Source organism: Rhodamnia argentea, chromosome 1 (genome assembly GCF_020921035.1).
Source record: "Rhodamnia argentea isolate NSW1041297 chromosome 1, ASM2092103v1, whole genome shotgun sequence".
Taxonomy (NCBI): Eukaryota; Viridiplantae; Streptophyta; class Magnoliopsida; order Myrtales; family Myrtaceae; genus Rhodamnia; species Rhodamnia argentea.
In genome coordinates this window covers 30,985,490-30,998,102 of record NC_063150.1, presented here as the reverse complement: position 1 = coordinate 30,998,102, position 12,613 = coordinate 30,985,490, and the positions used below count along the sequence as shown (strand labels likewise).

The 12,613-nt window shown below is 42.4% G+C and overlaps 2 protein-coding genes across 7 annotated transcripts; one reads left to right on the top strand and one right to left on the bottom strand.

The window, feature by feature from the left end:
* Positions 1–2,289: 2,289 nt before the first annotated feature.
* LOC115743927 (DEAD-box ATP-dependent RNA helicase 42) lies at positions 2,290–8,391 on the bottom strand. Of its 6 annotated transcripts, none has more exons than XR_007198158.1 (4): positions 8,250–8,386; positions 3,130–6,773; positions 2,904–3,096; positions 2,290–2,774 (listed from the first exon to the last, which is right to left on the bottom strand). XR_007198158.1 is itself a non-coding variant. In XM_048277672.1 (3 exons), exon 2 carries the CDS (start codon positions 6,753–6,755, stop codon positions 3,219–3,221), a length of 3,537 nt encoding a protein of 1,178 aa, XP_048133629.1. In that variant the 5' UTR covers positions 6,756–6,773; positions 8,250–8,386; the 3' UTR covers positions 2,290–2,774; positions 3,217–3,218. The 6 variants fall into 6 exon arrangements, 1 of the variants encoding a protein (XP_048133629.1); XR_007198161.1 differs by having other exon boundaries at positions 2,904–6,209; positions 6,258–6,773; XR_007198162.1 differs by having other exon boundaries at positions 2,904–6,198; positions 6,259–6,773.
* Positions 8,392–9,429: 1,038 nt separating this feature from the next.
* Positions 9,430–11,731, top strand: LOC115743932. The gene is made up of 2 exons (XM_048285920.1): positions 9,430–9,930; positions 10,685–11,731. Exons 1-2 carry the CDS (start codon positions 9,620–9,622, stop codon positions 11,337–11,339), a joined length of 966 nt encoding a protein of 321 aa, XP_048141877.1. The 5' UTR covers positions 9,430–9,619; the 3' UTR covers positions 11,340–11,731.
* The last annotated feature ends 882 nt before the right edge of the window (positions 11,732–12,613 follow it).

The following is a 12,613-nucleotide window of genomic DNA, read 5'->3' as shown; positions in this document are numbered from 1 at the left end:
TTAATCGGGGGGGTGTTCGATAAAACCCGCCATTTTGTTTAAGCTGTTAAATTCAAAAGTGGATTTTTCTCATGATTTAAACAAAACTCATCTTTGAAATTCAAATAAGTGACACATTAACAACCCTTGACTTTTATTCTATTATCATTTTCAAATTAGGGAAAAAAAAGGGAGAAGAAGGCACTGAATTGTCGCCGTCCCTTTCTCCATGACACGTCGTCTTCGTTATCTAAGAGCATCGGGCGCATTAATAGTTTTAAGCGTGAATTGAAACATCTACTGCATAGGATTAGCATCAATACACTTATTTCCGTCCAATACTTCCAGCTTTTTTTCTTTTTTTTGTTACAAGAACATTATCAGATCGAAACCGGGAAAATTACTTTCTTTTTTTTTTTTTGCCAATTGAGTCCTAAACTTTTTTTTATTTGCATGCGTGACACGATCGGCACGGACATTCACAGACGTCGATTTTTTTTTCTTACTATTTTCTTTATCTTTTCCTTTTCTTTTTCCTTTTTTCTTTTCTTTTTTTGTCTTTTCCTCCCTTCTTCCTTCACCCAGTGCGGTCGGCGATGGTCGTTGGAGCTCGCCAACCACTAGGTGAGCGCCGCAACCCTTGCCCACCTCGCCCGGATCCGGGCAAAAGCAACCTCGCCACCTGTGGACAAAGGTGGCCTCGCCGGCGAGGCCATGGCCACCTTTGCTCACGGTTGTGCCTAGAGAAGGTATGGGTGAGGCCACCTTGTTTGGGCAAGGACGAGGGCCGCGACCTAGCCTAGTGGCGGGTGAGCTCTAGCGGCCCTCGCCGGCCATAGTGTGTGAAAGAACGAAAAGAAAAATAATATAAAATTAATTAATTAAATTCGAAAAAAAGATAAAAAAAAATTATTCATTTCGTCTTTGGCCGTTTCACATAGGACGGCCAACATCCATGTTAGCAATTTTCGGTCAATGAATGAACTAAATTGACAAAATTACAATAGATTTAGGCTTTTTTTGGCAATTTTCTCAACCACTACAAGACTCATCCTTTGTAACCAAAGTCAGAGATCGCTAGATGGTATAGTACCCTTCAGCCCTGAAGGCCCTTACGACTAGGGTAGACCGACGCCGGTCCGTCGGACTTTACATATCCAATAGCAACACCGATTAACAATTTAGATACACGGAATATGTAGGTTCCACAATTAAGAAATTGTGCATCTTGAAAATTGACTTGGACTGTTTGTTGGCATAGCTGAATGAGGCTGGAAAGCCTGCTTTTTCAAGTGGGAGAAAATGAAACTCGCCTCCTGAATTGCTCTGCTCCTTTGAATGAGTTCACGAAGGCTTTTCAAGAAGAGACTGTCCAATTTTCTGGCATCTTCGTTTCATTTTCTTTCTTCAGAGACGAACTTCATCAAAAAGACAGGAGGTAAGATGAGGAATTTCAACAGGAGTTGGGCGAAAAAAATCCAAGGCCAAGATCTATTTCTTCGTATTAAAATAGCTAAATCATTGTCAGCGTATGACCATAAAATAAGCTAAACTGAACGTGTTGAGCGAGAGCAAAAGGAGACCAAGCTGGACGTGCGAAGACCCACATATCTTGAAAGTTCTCTCTTTTATGCTGAGCGCGGTATTGGCTAATGCCCAACCAATAAACATGGCAATGACCCTCTTGCCCATTGCGATAATAGCTACTAAATCATCAATGAATGATTCCCGGAGCATCATCACTCTGAGGACCAAGTCCCAATTATGTCTTTAAATAAAGGTCTGGTCGGCCCGAATTATGTGGCTCTGCTCTAGCTCATCACTTGCGAATACCGCCTTATCCCGAATAGCGGGGAAAGAAAGAATCGGAACAATACTAGAATGATGATGGACAGAAGAAAAAAGAAATTCAAACAATGATGCTAGCAAGCCTAGCATAGCATAGCCAAGAAAAGAAATGACTTTTAGGCACGGTGGGAGTAGTCACTGATGGTGAATCATCCAAGCTCGAAAGTTTCTCAGGGCCCTGTCCTCCCCAGCACAAGAAAAGCAACATCTTAGGCTCCAGCCGCTATAATTACAGGGCCAACCGGCTGGGCCAGCCATCTGTAGCACAACCCGCATTGAATAACATCTTTTTCATTCCTTCTCCTGGAAAGTTGGCAACTACACTAACTAAAGGCTGTGATGATATCTTGTACAGATTATCAAATCATCGCACGGGGTACTATTTTCATCTTCTATGGTCAGACCTCTCAATTCAAAGCACGATAAACAAATCAGCAAAAGAACTTAATGACAAGGATATGCAACTGTGGTTCACAATATATCTTGCTATTGCTCGATCTCAGCTTAAGTATGCTACTATTCTAATGATACAACAGTAGACGTCAAAAAGGAGAATGATACATTGGGCAACGTCTGTACAGTCGTAATCTCCTCCAGCTCAAAAGAGCAAAGAAGGCTGGGTAAAATCATGATGCTGGTACACAGTGAGAACTGGCGACACACTAGCAGAAGAATCCTTCTTAGTCACCTCCAGCGTACCTGCACCATAAAAAGGAGAGGGGCCCATATCCGGGCACAGAACTGACAGATCTTTTCCTTCAAAAGAAGTATCAACCGATGGTTACAGAGAAACGCCCCTACTCATTCAAGAAGCACAACCCTCAAACAAGTAACATGCAAATGCCCATTCTCCTCACTGGTACCGGTAGAGTGGCTGGCATGCACATTCATATCTTCATAATTTAAGATGCACAACACCTCTGAGCAGGCAACCAGTGTCCTCAAATCTGCAAAAGAATGACCGAGTAATGATAAATCAAAGTATGGGGGAACAATAACACATACAACGACAAAAGTTAGATTGCTACAAGCTCTAAATGCTTTCAATCAAATAAGTGTTGAAAAAGAAGTCGCACCATGGAACTAATCAATCTCTCAATCCCAACAGGAATTGCGCTTGGCAGGGACTGGCACACGCCATCACAGACTTACATCCCATGCTCCGCAAGATAAACAAACAAAAAGGGAATCAAAAGGGGAAAAGAATCACAAGATCCCCTAAGTACAACTCATAAGCCAAAGAAGAAATTCAACTAAATAGAAATGGGAGACATAATGTTCCAGAAAACCAGGTCATTTTCCTGTCTCTTCTTCCAAAGGAGCTTTATATCATTGTAAATTAAAATAGCCAAAAACACATTAAGACATAGCTGTCTATTGTATCCTTACACTTAAATAACTGAATATCTGCCTGGTTGGGCTCCACCAGGAAGTGATAGTGCTGCATTTGTGACGTCCTCCAAAACACGTTTCAATTCTGCTTTAGCTCTCTTGACAGATTGTTCGGTAGGACCTTCAATGAACAAGTAGAGCTTCCGCTCACCATGAGCTGGTATTTTGCCAGGAGGGAAATACTGACCCCTGGTGGTAATGGCTGCACCAGTCCATTCCGAAATAGGGCCCAAGGTTTCCTTGTGGGTGACTTTCCACCGAGCATTCTGAGGAAAATCATTTATCTCCAACTCAGCCTCATAGTGCTCGGGCATGGCATCAGCTTGAATCTTCGCCAAATTATGCTGTAGATTGATGGCAGCTGCTATAGCTGCTGCACGGGCAGCCCCGTCAGTGGGCAAAACGGGCAGAGTCCCAGGTAGAACTGCAGAAGTTGTGGAGCCAAGAATACTGGGAAGGGCAGCAGGAAGTGCATTTGGTATCTGACCGACTGTGCTAGGAGTCACATTTGAAGCTGTGCTGGCTCTGGAAGCCGCAGCAAGGGCAGCTAATTGAAGGGCAGCCTGCTGTGAGATGTCGCCACCTGCCTTCCGGACCCCATCATCATCATCATCCGAATCAGACTTGTCTTCATCAAAGCCATATTCTTTGGCCTGTGCCTTTTTGGCTGCTCGCCTAACTTCATCCTCCTCTTCATTGAACTTAAAACCACTTCCTCCATAACCAGTCCCGTGAGCTTGCTCAAGCCCCTGATTCACTTTAGCCATGAAAGCATCAGCAAGGGCTTTTAGATCATCAGGAACTACTTGTTCAGAAAGTTCCAAGGCCTTGACAAGATCTGGCGCATATCTAGCCTCATCCTCTGATATGAATGTTATAGCACAGCCTTTACGACCAGCTCGACCTGTCCGACCAACTCGGTGGACATAATCTTCGTAATGATTAGGAACATCAAAATTAATAACCAGTTCAAGCTCCTTCACATCGAGTCCCCTGGCAGCAATGCTAGTAGCAATCAGTAAATTGCATACATTGCTCTTAAAATCATGTATCGTAGACTCCCTGTCTGTTTGATCTTTGGCCCCATGAAGTGAAAGACACGGATACCCATGTCTTAGCATATCTCTAAACAAATCATCGCATTTCGCCTGGGTATGAACAAATATTAAGATCTTCCCCTTATCATACCATTCGCCAAGCAATTCTAACAGTCTAAGGAACCTTTCACTTTCCGGTCTCACCTCGATTAACTGGGTTATGTCTTTGTTCACAACACTCCTGCCACCAACCTGAATTTCTACAGGTTTGTTCAAGACTCTACGGGCCAGAATCTCAACCTGACGAGGAAAAGTGGCAGAAAACAGAACAGTTTGACGGTCTGGACGGATATTTTGGACAATTCTTGTGATCTGAGGTTCAAAACCCATGTCAAACATTCTATCTGCTTCATCCATGACCAAGTATGTGACCCTACGCAGATTTGTTATCTTCCCCCCACTAGTGCAAAGAATGTCAATCATCCTACCTGGGGTACAGACAACAATCTCAGTACCGCGCTTTAACTCACTAATTTGCTGGGCAACACCAGAACCTCCATAAACAGGCACACATCTGACACCAATTCCTTTGGCGAACTTCTTTATATCACTGTGTATCTGCTGGACAAGCTCTCTTGTAGGTGCCATAACCAGACCGATCGGCCCATCTCCGGCTACAACTGGTGGCTGGTCCTTGATGTGCCTCAACATTGGCAGCACAAATGCAAGGGTTTTGCCTGAACCAGTTTTTGCAACACCTATGCAGTCTCGACCGCTCATGATTACAGGGAGAGCCTGAGCTTGAATTGGCATTGGCTTCTCATAATTAAGCTTTTTTATAGTCTCCAGAATTTTACTAGTAAGTCCTGTCTGGTGCCATGTTTTAACTGGCCTTGGCACATCTTTTCCATGAAGCTTCAATTCCAGCTGTTTTCTGGACACAGCTACCTCTTCAGCACTCATCCTAGAAATCTCCTTTACTTCAATGTAGAAGTTCTTGCGAAATGGTTTATAATCAATCTTAGAATGGTCAACTATGGACAGTTTTTCAACTTTTGTCTTCTTGACCCTTTTCATGAACTCGTCATCATCTTCATCTTCTGAAGGACCTCCTTCATTCTCAAGATCTCCAAAGTCAGACTCAGAATCCTCCCCCTGGATAATTCTTCCCATAGACTTACTTAGACCATTCCTTGCCTGTTTTCCATTACTCATATTATTTTCCTTATCTCTTCTCTTCATGTCTGCATTATCGTCAGCAGCAGTTGAAGTAGACACTCCATTATTCAGCTTCTCCACTTCAGGCAACACCAAATCATTCATGAAGGCATCCAATGGATCGATTTCCTCATCTCCACCAGCACCATTTTCCCTTTCTTCTAAAGCTGGAGCAGTTTCTCCATTCTCAGAATCCACCACCATAGCATCCCCAGCTTCATTATCAGTAAGTTTATCTTCGTCCACATCCATATCTGGTTTCACCGTGGGAGCAGCCTCCTCATCATCAGATTCTCCTTCAAGAGTCCAGGCCTTCCCAGACTTTTCTTCTTCCACATTCACTTCACCGCGCTTTTCCCTTTCCATCTCTTCCTTCTTTCTCCTCAGCTCCTGCCACTCTTGAACTCTTCTCCTCCTCTTTTCCATCTCCTCATCCAATTTCTTTTGTTCATCCTCTAATTCTTCTTCTTGAGTGGACTTATCGTCTTTCTTCTCTGAATCATCCTCATCAGTCCTCCTCCTTGGGCTATCTTCATTGTTATCACGGCGCTTACTTCCCCTGCTCCTACCCTTTTCACGATCTCTTTCTTCAGAATTTTCATCATCATCTCTCCTTCGACGCTTCTTGTCGTGCTCCAGGGAATCATTTTCACTATAATCACTATCAACTTCCCGAATCTTTTCCCTTTCTCGTATCCTTCTCTCCCTCTCCCTCTCCCTCTCCATCTCCCTCTCCTTCTCTCTCTCCTTCTCCTTCTCCTTCTCCTTCTCCTTCTCCTTCGCCCTCTCCTTCTCCCTATCGCGTTCCCTCTTCTCTCTTTCTCTACTTCTCTCCCTATCTTTCCTCTCGCGTTCCCTCTTCTCCTTTTCTCTCTCCCTCTCCCTCTCCTTCTCCCTTGCTCTCTCTCTCTTCTCCTTCTCCTTCTCCTTCTCCTTCTCTCTATCCTCTCTTTCTCTATCCCTTTCCCTATCCCTCTTCTTTTCTCTAGATTTCTCCTTCTCACGGTCACGACTTCTTACTCTATCCTTTTCCCTTTCTCTATACTTATCCTTCTCTCGCTCGCTTTCTCTCTCGTGCCTCTCATCAGAATCACTACTCTTCTCCCTTTCAAAACGACGACTGTCGCGCTCTTTCTTTTCCCTCTCCTTGTCTCGATGTCTCTCCCCATTCCTCTCCCTGTCTCTTTCCCGATCATGATCATGATCTCGATGAGCTTTCTTTGATTCTGCCTCCTTCCTGTCTGAATCATCCTTCCTAGATTTATGTTTTACATCCTCCATCACTTATCCCTGCAAAAATGAATCATAAGACATTGTAACCATGACCAGATTTAGTTGTTTGAAAACACCAAAAGAGTCATAGACAACAATTAGAAGTTCAAGATTGACCACACTGATGTCATTAGTTACTAGCTCTTGAGAAAGGAAGTACAACACCAACCAAACTTGATAATTGCTATTCAATCGGAGAGCACATAAAAGGTGCATTGTCCATACATCAAATTGTGTAAGGGGCTCGTGTACTGGTGGTAACATGCGAAATATGAAGCTGAACTCAGGTTAAAAATATGTATGTTAAAATTTGAACAAAGTACCAAGCTGAACTACACCATCGACCAGAGAGCAATGATGTTTGACTGGAGCACCATAATGTAAAATGCACTAGATTTCTAGGAGGGGAAAACCCCAAGCCTTAAAAATTTCAAGTGAACACTTTCTCACAAAATTATTGTGAGCAGCTACAAGATTCAAGCCTTAACCTGAATATCATTGAGAAAATAAAGATATTGCACCTGAGGGCTAATGAAGAGAGGAAAATTGGGAAGATTAAAATACTGACATTCAAAGGAAAAATGCAAACAAAAAAGAGAAATGGGCTTTCTTCATTCTCAAGATTATTGGAATTTGAAATGGTTCGAATAAACCCTAAGATGAGAGGCAATAATCAATTGATACAGGCGATTCAAGTAAACCCTAAAATCAGACACATCCAACAGTCAAAGCAATGCACACCTCAGATTGAGCACATGTAACTTTTACGATGTGGAAAACTGAAGCTCTAGTCAAATTTAAAACCCACGATTTCACACTATTAGATTTACAAGATTTTCACTTCAAGCCCTAAACTAAGTGCCACGGAGCAGATAGAGAAGCTCTACCAAAGAGTTAACGAATAGTAGAGCATAGAAAAACAGGAAGATAATAGTATGGAGTTGAGGATAGCCTTCAAAAGAGGAATTGAGTGAAATGCCATGGTTTCCCCTCATTCTCTTGGGTCTGACAAGCAATCTTTCACTTGTAGGCTTGTCCTCCCTATCCATAAAATTTAACCTCCCGGGGTAAACCCATCGCCTAGTGCCTGGGATAAAACTAGGGCTGTGCCTGAGATGCCACCCAGAAATGACAACCAGATGAAACAGCGAGCCACTAAACTGCTAGACGAGACGAAAACACCGTCTAATTGCAGCAAACCGCAGAATCAGACACAACGACGAAACAAGCGATTCAGCCACACAACCACATCGTAGGCCTTTCGAAACCGTAACCCGCAGCTCAAACTTAATCACGCCCGCCAATCAAGTTCTCATCAGACGCTCCCGGAGCCTCATTATATAGATTCCGCTCGATCGAGCGAGATTCGCGGAGGTTGGCGCGCCCTAAGCAGACGGACCTCGCACACCACGGATCGCATCCGTAAAAGCTAACGACAATAGCAGAGCGCGCACAAAATCGAGAGATGAACAGTTCGAGGATCGAAGACTCACGAGCTTACGCATGAAAAGCCGAAAGCACAGAGCGCGAGCGAGCGAGAGCCAAATCAATCTCCGGGTGCTGGTGCTCTGGTTCAGTCGCGAGGAGGGAAAGAGGGCACGAAACTGAAGAAGAGAGTCGAACGAGATTGGAGAAAGAATCCCTACGTTCGGAAAGATTATCAGACCGGACCGCCTATTTCAGTATTTCCAATGTTTTTTTATTTTCTCTTTTCGGCGATCAACTTTTTCGAAATTACTTAACGTCGGCACCAAACTTTTTTTTCTTTTCAATTGAGTCCTATTCTTTTTTCGGTTGAATTTATCCTATCATCAAATATTTCAACTTAAGAATTGAAAATTAATTTTCCTAAATTAATCGCTTATAAAAATAGAATGAATAAAAAATATTTTTATTATTCACAAAAATTATTAGGTATACTGTGTTGTTGATGATGAGCTAATTTTTCTAAACGATTAACCAATAAATTTTTAAAAAAATATTTTTCAAAATTTTAAGTTTCTCGAGAAACAAATGCATTTTAAGATTAACATAAATATTATATCAATGCCGATTCGCTAAGATGAAATATATGTACATATACATATATATATGTAAATTCGAAAGAAATATAAAAAGAGGGAAGACTGAGAGTAAGTTTTGGGAGAGATGCGACTAATTTTGTTTGAAATCAGTCACGCATGGAGGGAACATTTCCCTTGCTTTCAAATCTGATGATGAGAGTCATTGGCGCTATCTAATATGGCGAGTACCCTGACTTTGTTTGGATCCATGGGTTTTTCATCCCAAATTTAAGGTGAAGATCGAAAGATTTGGACTTTTTTGTTTTGTCGTTTCATGCGTGAATCGATGTTGATAGTCGAGCCTAGTGAGAATTCAACTACCGTCGAATGAATTTTTTTTCTCTATTTGCGTCGTCGAATGGATTTTTTTTTTTTAAGAAAAATAATTGCCTTACTTTTGAAAGTTGTCACCGGTGACACGGAATGTTAACATTGCGTTGGATGATCATGTCAGCATACCCATGCATGCAGTCATTCTAGCCAAAGGATCAATTTGAAAAGTAAAATATTATTGAATGGTTAAACTGAAAATACCAGAAACGAATTTAATCTCAAAATTTCACTCACGACTCCAGAGAAAACGTATTTTCCGTTCGAAAATAAGGAAAGACCAAACAACGTTTGTCCCCCCCAAAAACACGAACGAGGCGGTTCTTCGCCACTTCGATTCGATTCAATCCCACTCCTCGACGGCCCACCAAATCCCACCCAATTCCAATCCGACACGCATAATCAAGAACCCCAAATCGGATCGCGAAGCAACGAAATCCCTAGAAAAATCTCCCAAACCGGCACATCGAGCTCGAAGCCATGCCTTCCCAGAGAGGCATAGTCATCACAGTCCCTGTCCTCGTGCTCTCGGTCCTCGGAGCTGCCATTTTCCTCTTCTTCCTCTTCTTCTCTCTCTCCTCCTGCTCTTGCCCCGGCCCCTTCCCCGCCGCCTCCTCCGGCTCCGCCGTGCCCGTTGGCGGCGGAGCTAGGGGCGGGATCAGGCCGACGGAGGCGGATATAGAGTGGGTGAAGGGTCAGATCCGAGCTAACGGGTTGCATATGCAGGACAACGTGCTCCGCAAGGGGATCAACCCTCGCACCAGAGCTCAACAGCTCGAAGATCTTAACCAGTAATTGCTTCTTTTCTCTGTTATTATGTGCGAATGAAATGCTTTCATCGTGCTTTTAGTTTTGTGTAATGCTGTTGCAGTGTGCTAAATGATTGCTCGTGTGAATGCGAGTGGCAGTTCATGTTCTGTGCTACCATCTCATAGCTAGAGTGACTTAAGTCTTAAAAAATACGATCCATAGTTGATATTTTTATCACACGGGTATGTCACTTGAAGTTTGAATAGTGGTGCGTAGTGAGTGTCATGTCGGATTTTATGTCTCTCGTGGTGATTATTTTGCAACTGCAGATGTAATCTCGGGTCGTGCCATAATTTCCTGTCTTGAATTTGCAGCCTGAGTGTGTACCGCCTTTTGCTGAGATTTGTAGAACTGAGTCGGCAGCTTATATTCTGTCGCAGTTGGTTGCTATTTCTTTATGCTTTGGCACTAGAATTGACTTTCTACTATATATATTCTTCCTTGATCTTGTATCCGGACAGAGATTGATGTATTAGATCGTTGTGTTCTTGTTAGCATTACTTAACTCGATGAAAGATTAGATGAGTTTTTATCTGAAACTTTGAAGTAGATTGCTCTCTTATGCATAGCTTTGTAATCTTCGCAGAGTATGTCACACGTACCATTGTAGTGTAATTATGCATTTTTCACCAAGTAATCTATTGCACGTGGTGGATAAGTTACCATACATTTTCTTTTATTTGTAATTTAAACATCAAGCTTTCAAAGATATGAACATTGTCTTCCTGTTTCCAGATTCAAGGGCATATCTCATTACGAAGAGCCAGATTCAAGCAACCATACTGCCCTTCCTTGTCCTGGGGAGCTTCTTGTTGAAGAGCATCATAGCTATTATGGTGAGCCTTGGGCAGGGGGTCGAGATGTGTTTGAATTTCTCGCGGATGCTGTGCACCTTAAACCTGACTCGCGTGTTCTTGAGATTGGTTGTGGGACACTCCGAGTTGGCTTGCATTTCATTACTTACTTAGATCCTGACCACTTTCACTGCCTAGAGAGGGATGAGCTTTCTTTAATGGCTGCATTCAGATACGAGCTGCCCTCACGTGGTTTGTTGCATAAACGCCCTTTGATTGTGCGGGGTGAGGATATGGACTTCACCAAGTTTGGTTCTGGAAGTACGTACGATCTGATATATGCTAGTGCTGTGTTCCTGCACATGCCTGATAAGCTTGTATGGGTTGGACTGGAGAGATTGGTGGGCAAGTTGAAACCTCGTGAAGGACGCATCTTTGTCTCACACAACATAAAATTCTGCTCACGATTGGGAGGTGAGGAGTGTACAAGGAGACTCACAAGTTTAGGTCTTGAGTATGTTGGGAAGCATGCACATGACAGCTTGCTCTTTAACCACTATGAGATTTGGTTTGAGTTCAAAAGGTTTAAGGAGTAGAATATTGGCACTGTAGAACATTTAAAGCAAGAATCAAGCGTGCAGCATCCGCCCATTTTTGCAGGGTATTGCTGTATTACTCTTTGACAAGATAACGTACAAATGCTACATCAGAAGTAAACAGCAATTGCAGCTTGACAGTTGAGGAATTGTACCATAAATTTGATTGTGCCTTGTAGTTTCAATTCTTTGTCTCTTTCTCTCTGATATTTGATGTTACAGTCAAAGGAAATTGATGGAATTTGTCAGGCTGTATGTATCAGATGCTGATTTATCATTTCATTGATCTGCCACACTTGTGTTCTTTCCAGCTATGAGCTCTTTAATTCCACATATGCTGTAGCGACTGTATCATGTGAAATGAGTTATTGAACTCTGCTTTGCAGTTTCAATTTGGTCTCTTTCTATTCCAACTCTTGATATCACAGTGGAAATTTATGAATAAGTATCAAATTAAGATTTTGTCATTTAAATATGCGGCATATTTCTCCTATTGGCCAATGAGACATGAGTTTTAGGACTCTTATAATCAGTGAACCTTCGAGGCATCCCTAGTATATGCCAGTTTGTTGTATCGGAATACCGAACAATCTCATTTGTCTTTTTCTTTTGTAGTTTTGGGTTGCGAGAATTGAGACTATCTATTCTGAATCATATTAGTTTTAGGCTTATTATTGCAAGCCTACAAGACATATCCCGACTTCTGGCGATATGACCATCCTCCATAAATAAGCATTTTGCATACAGATAAGCACATCTCCAGATCCCCTGATTCAATCTCTCTATGGACCAGGAATACCACTTCCTTTTTACAGTCCGCAGATCAGGCTGTTCACCTGGATTTCCTCTTGTATGAATTCGCGACCTTTCCAAGATCAGAAATCTCTCTCTCTCTCCCTCTCTCTATACTGAAGAGCTCGCCTACTTATGCAGTTTGCAAGAGAACTAGGAATCTACCTTACACAGTAGTAGTTCAGGCTGGTCCCAGTTGTCTCTGCAATAGGATCGATCAGAGCTGATCCCTGCTGTCTCTACTCTCTAATCACTAGTTAAGTAAGTTGTTTCCAAGAAGAAATTGCTGGAGAGTAATTAGCTACGAATTTCGATTATGTCATGATGATTTCGTCCTAGAAACAGGCTGACTTAAAACAGCGAAACCTTTAAAGAGGATACATGCTTAGCCTATTCCTGATGGACCTATGGAAAACTCACACTCAGATCAAACGATGCGGTCTGTCCTGTCTCCATTTTCATTAAAAAATTAAACATTTCCA

Bases quoted from the DNA above. Each gene is read 5' to 3' on its own strand.
- LOC115743927 (XM_048277672.1), bottom strand. From the start codon at position 6,755: ATGGAGGATGTAAAACATAAATCTAGGAAGGATGATTCAGACAGGAAG.
- LOC115743932 (XM_048285920.1), top strand. From the start codon at position 9,620: ATGCCTTCCCAGAGAGGCATAGTCATCACAGTCCCTGTCCTCGTGCTC. The intron at 9,931-10,684 runs GTAATTGCTTCT...TCCTGTTTCCAG, and splicing joins CAGCTCGAAGATCTTAACCA to ATTCAAGGGCATATCTCATT.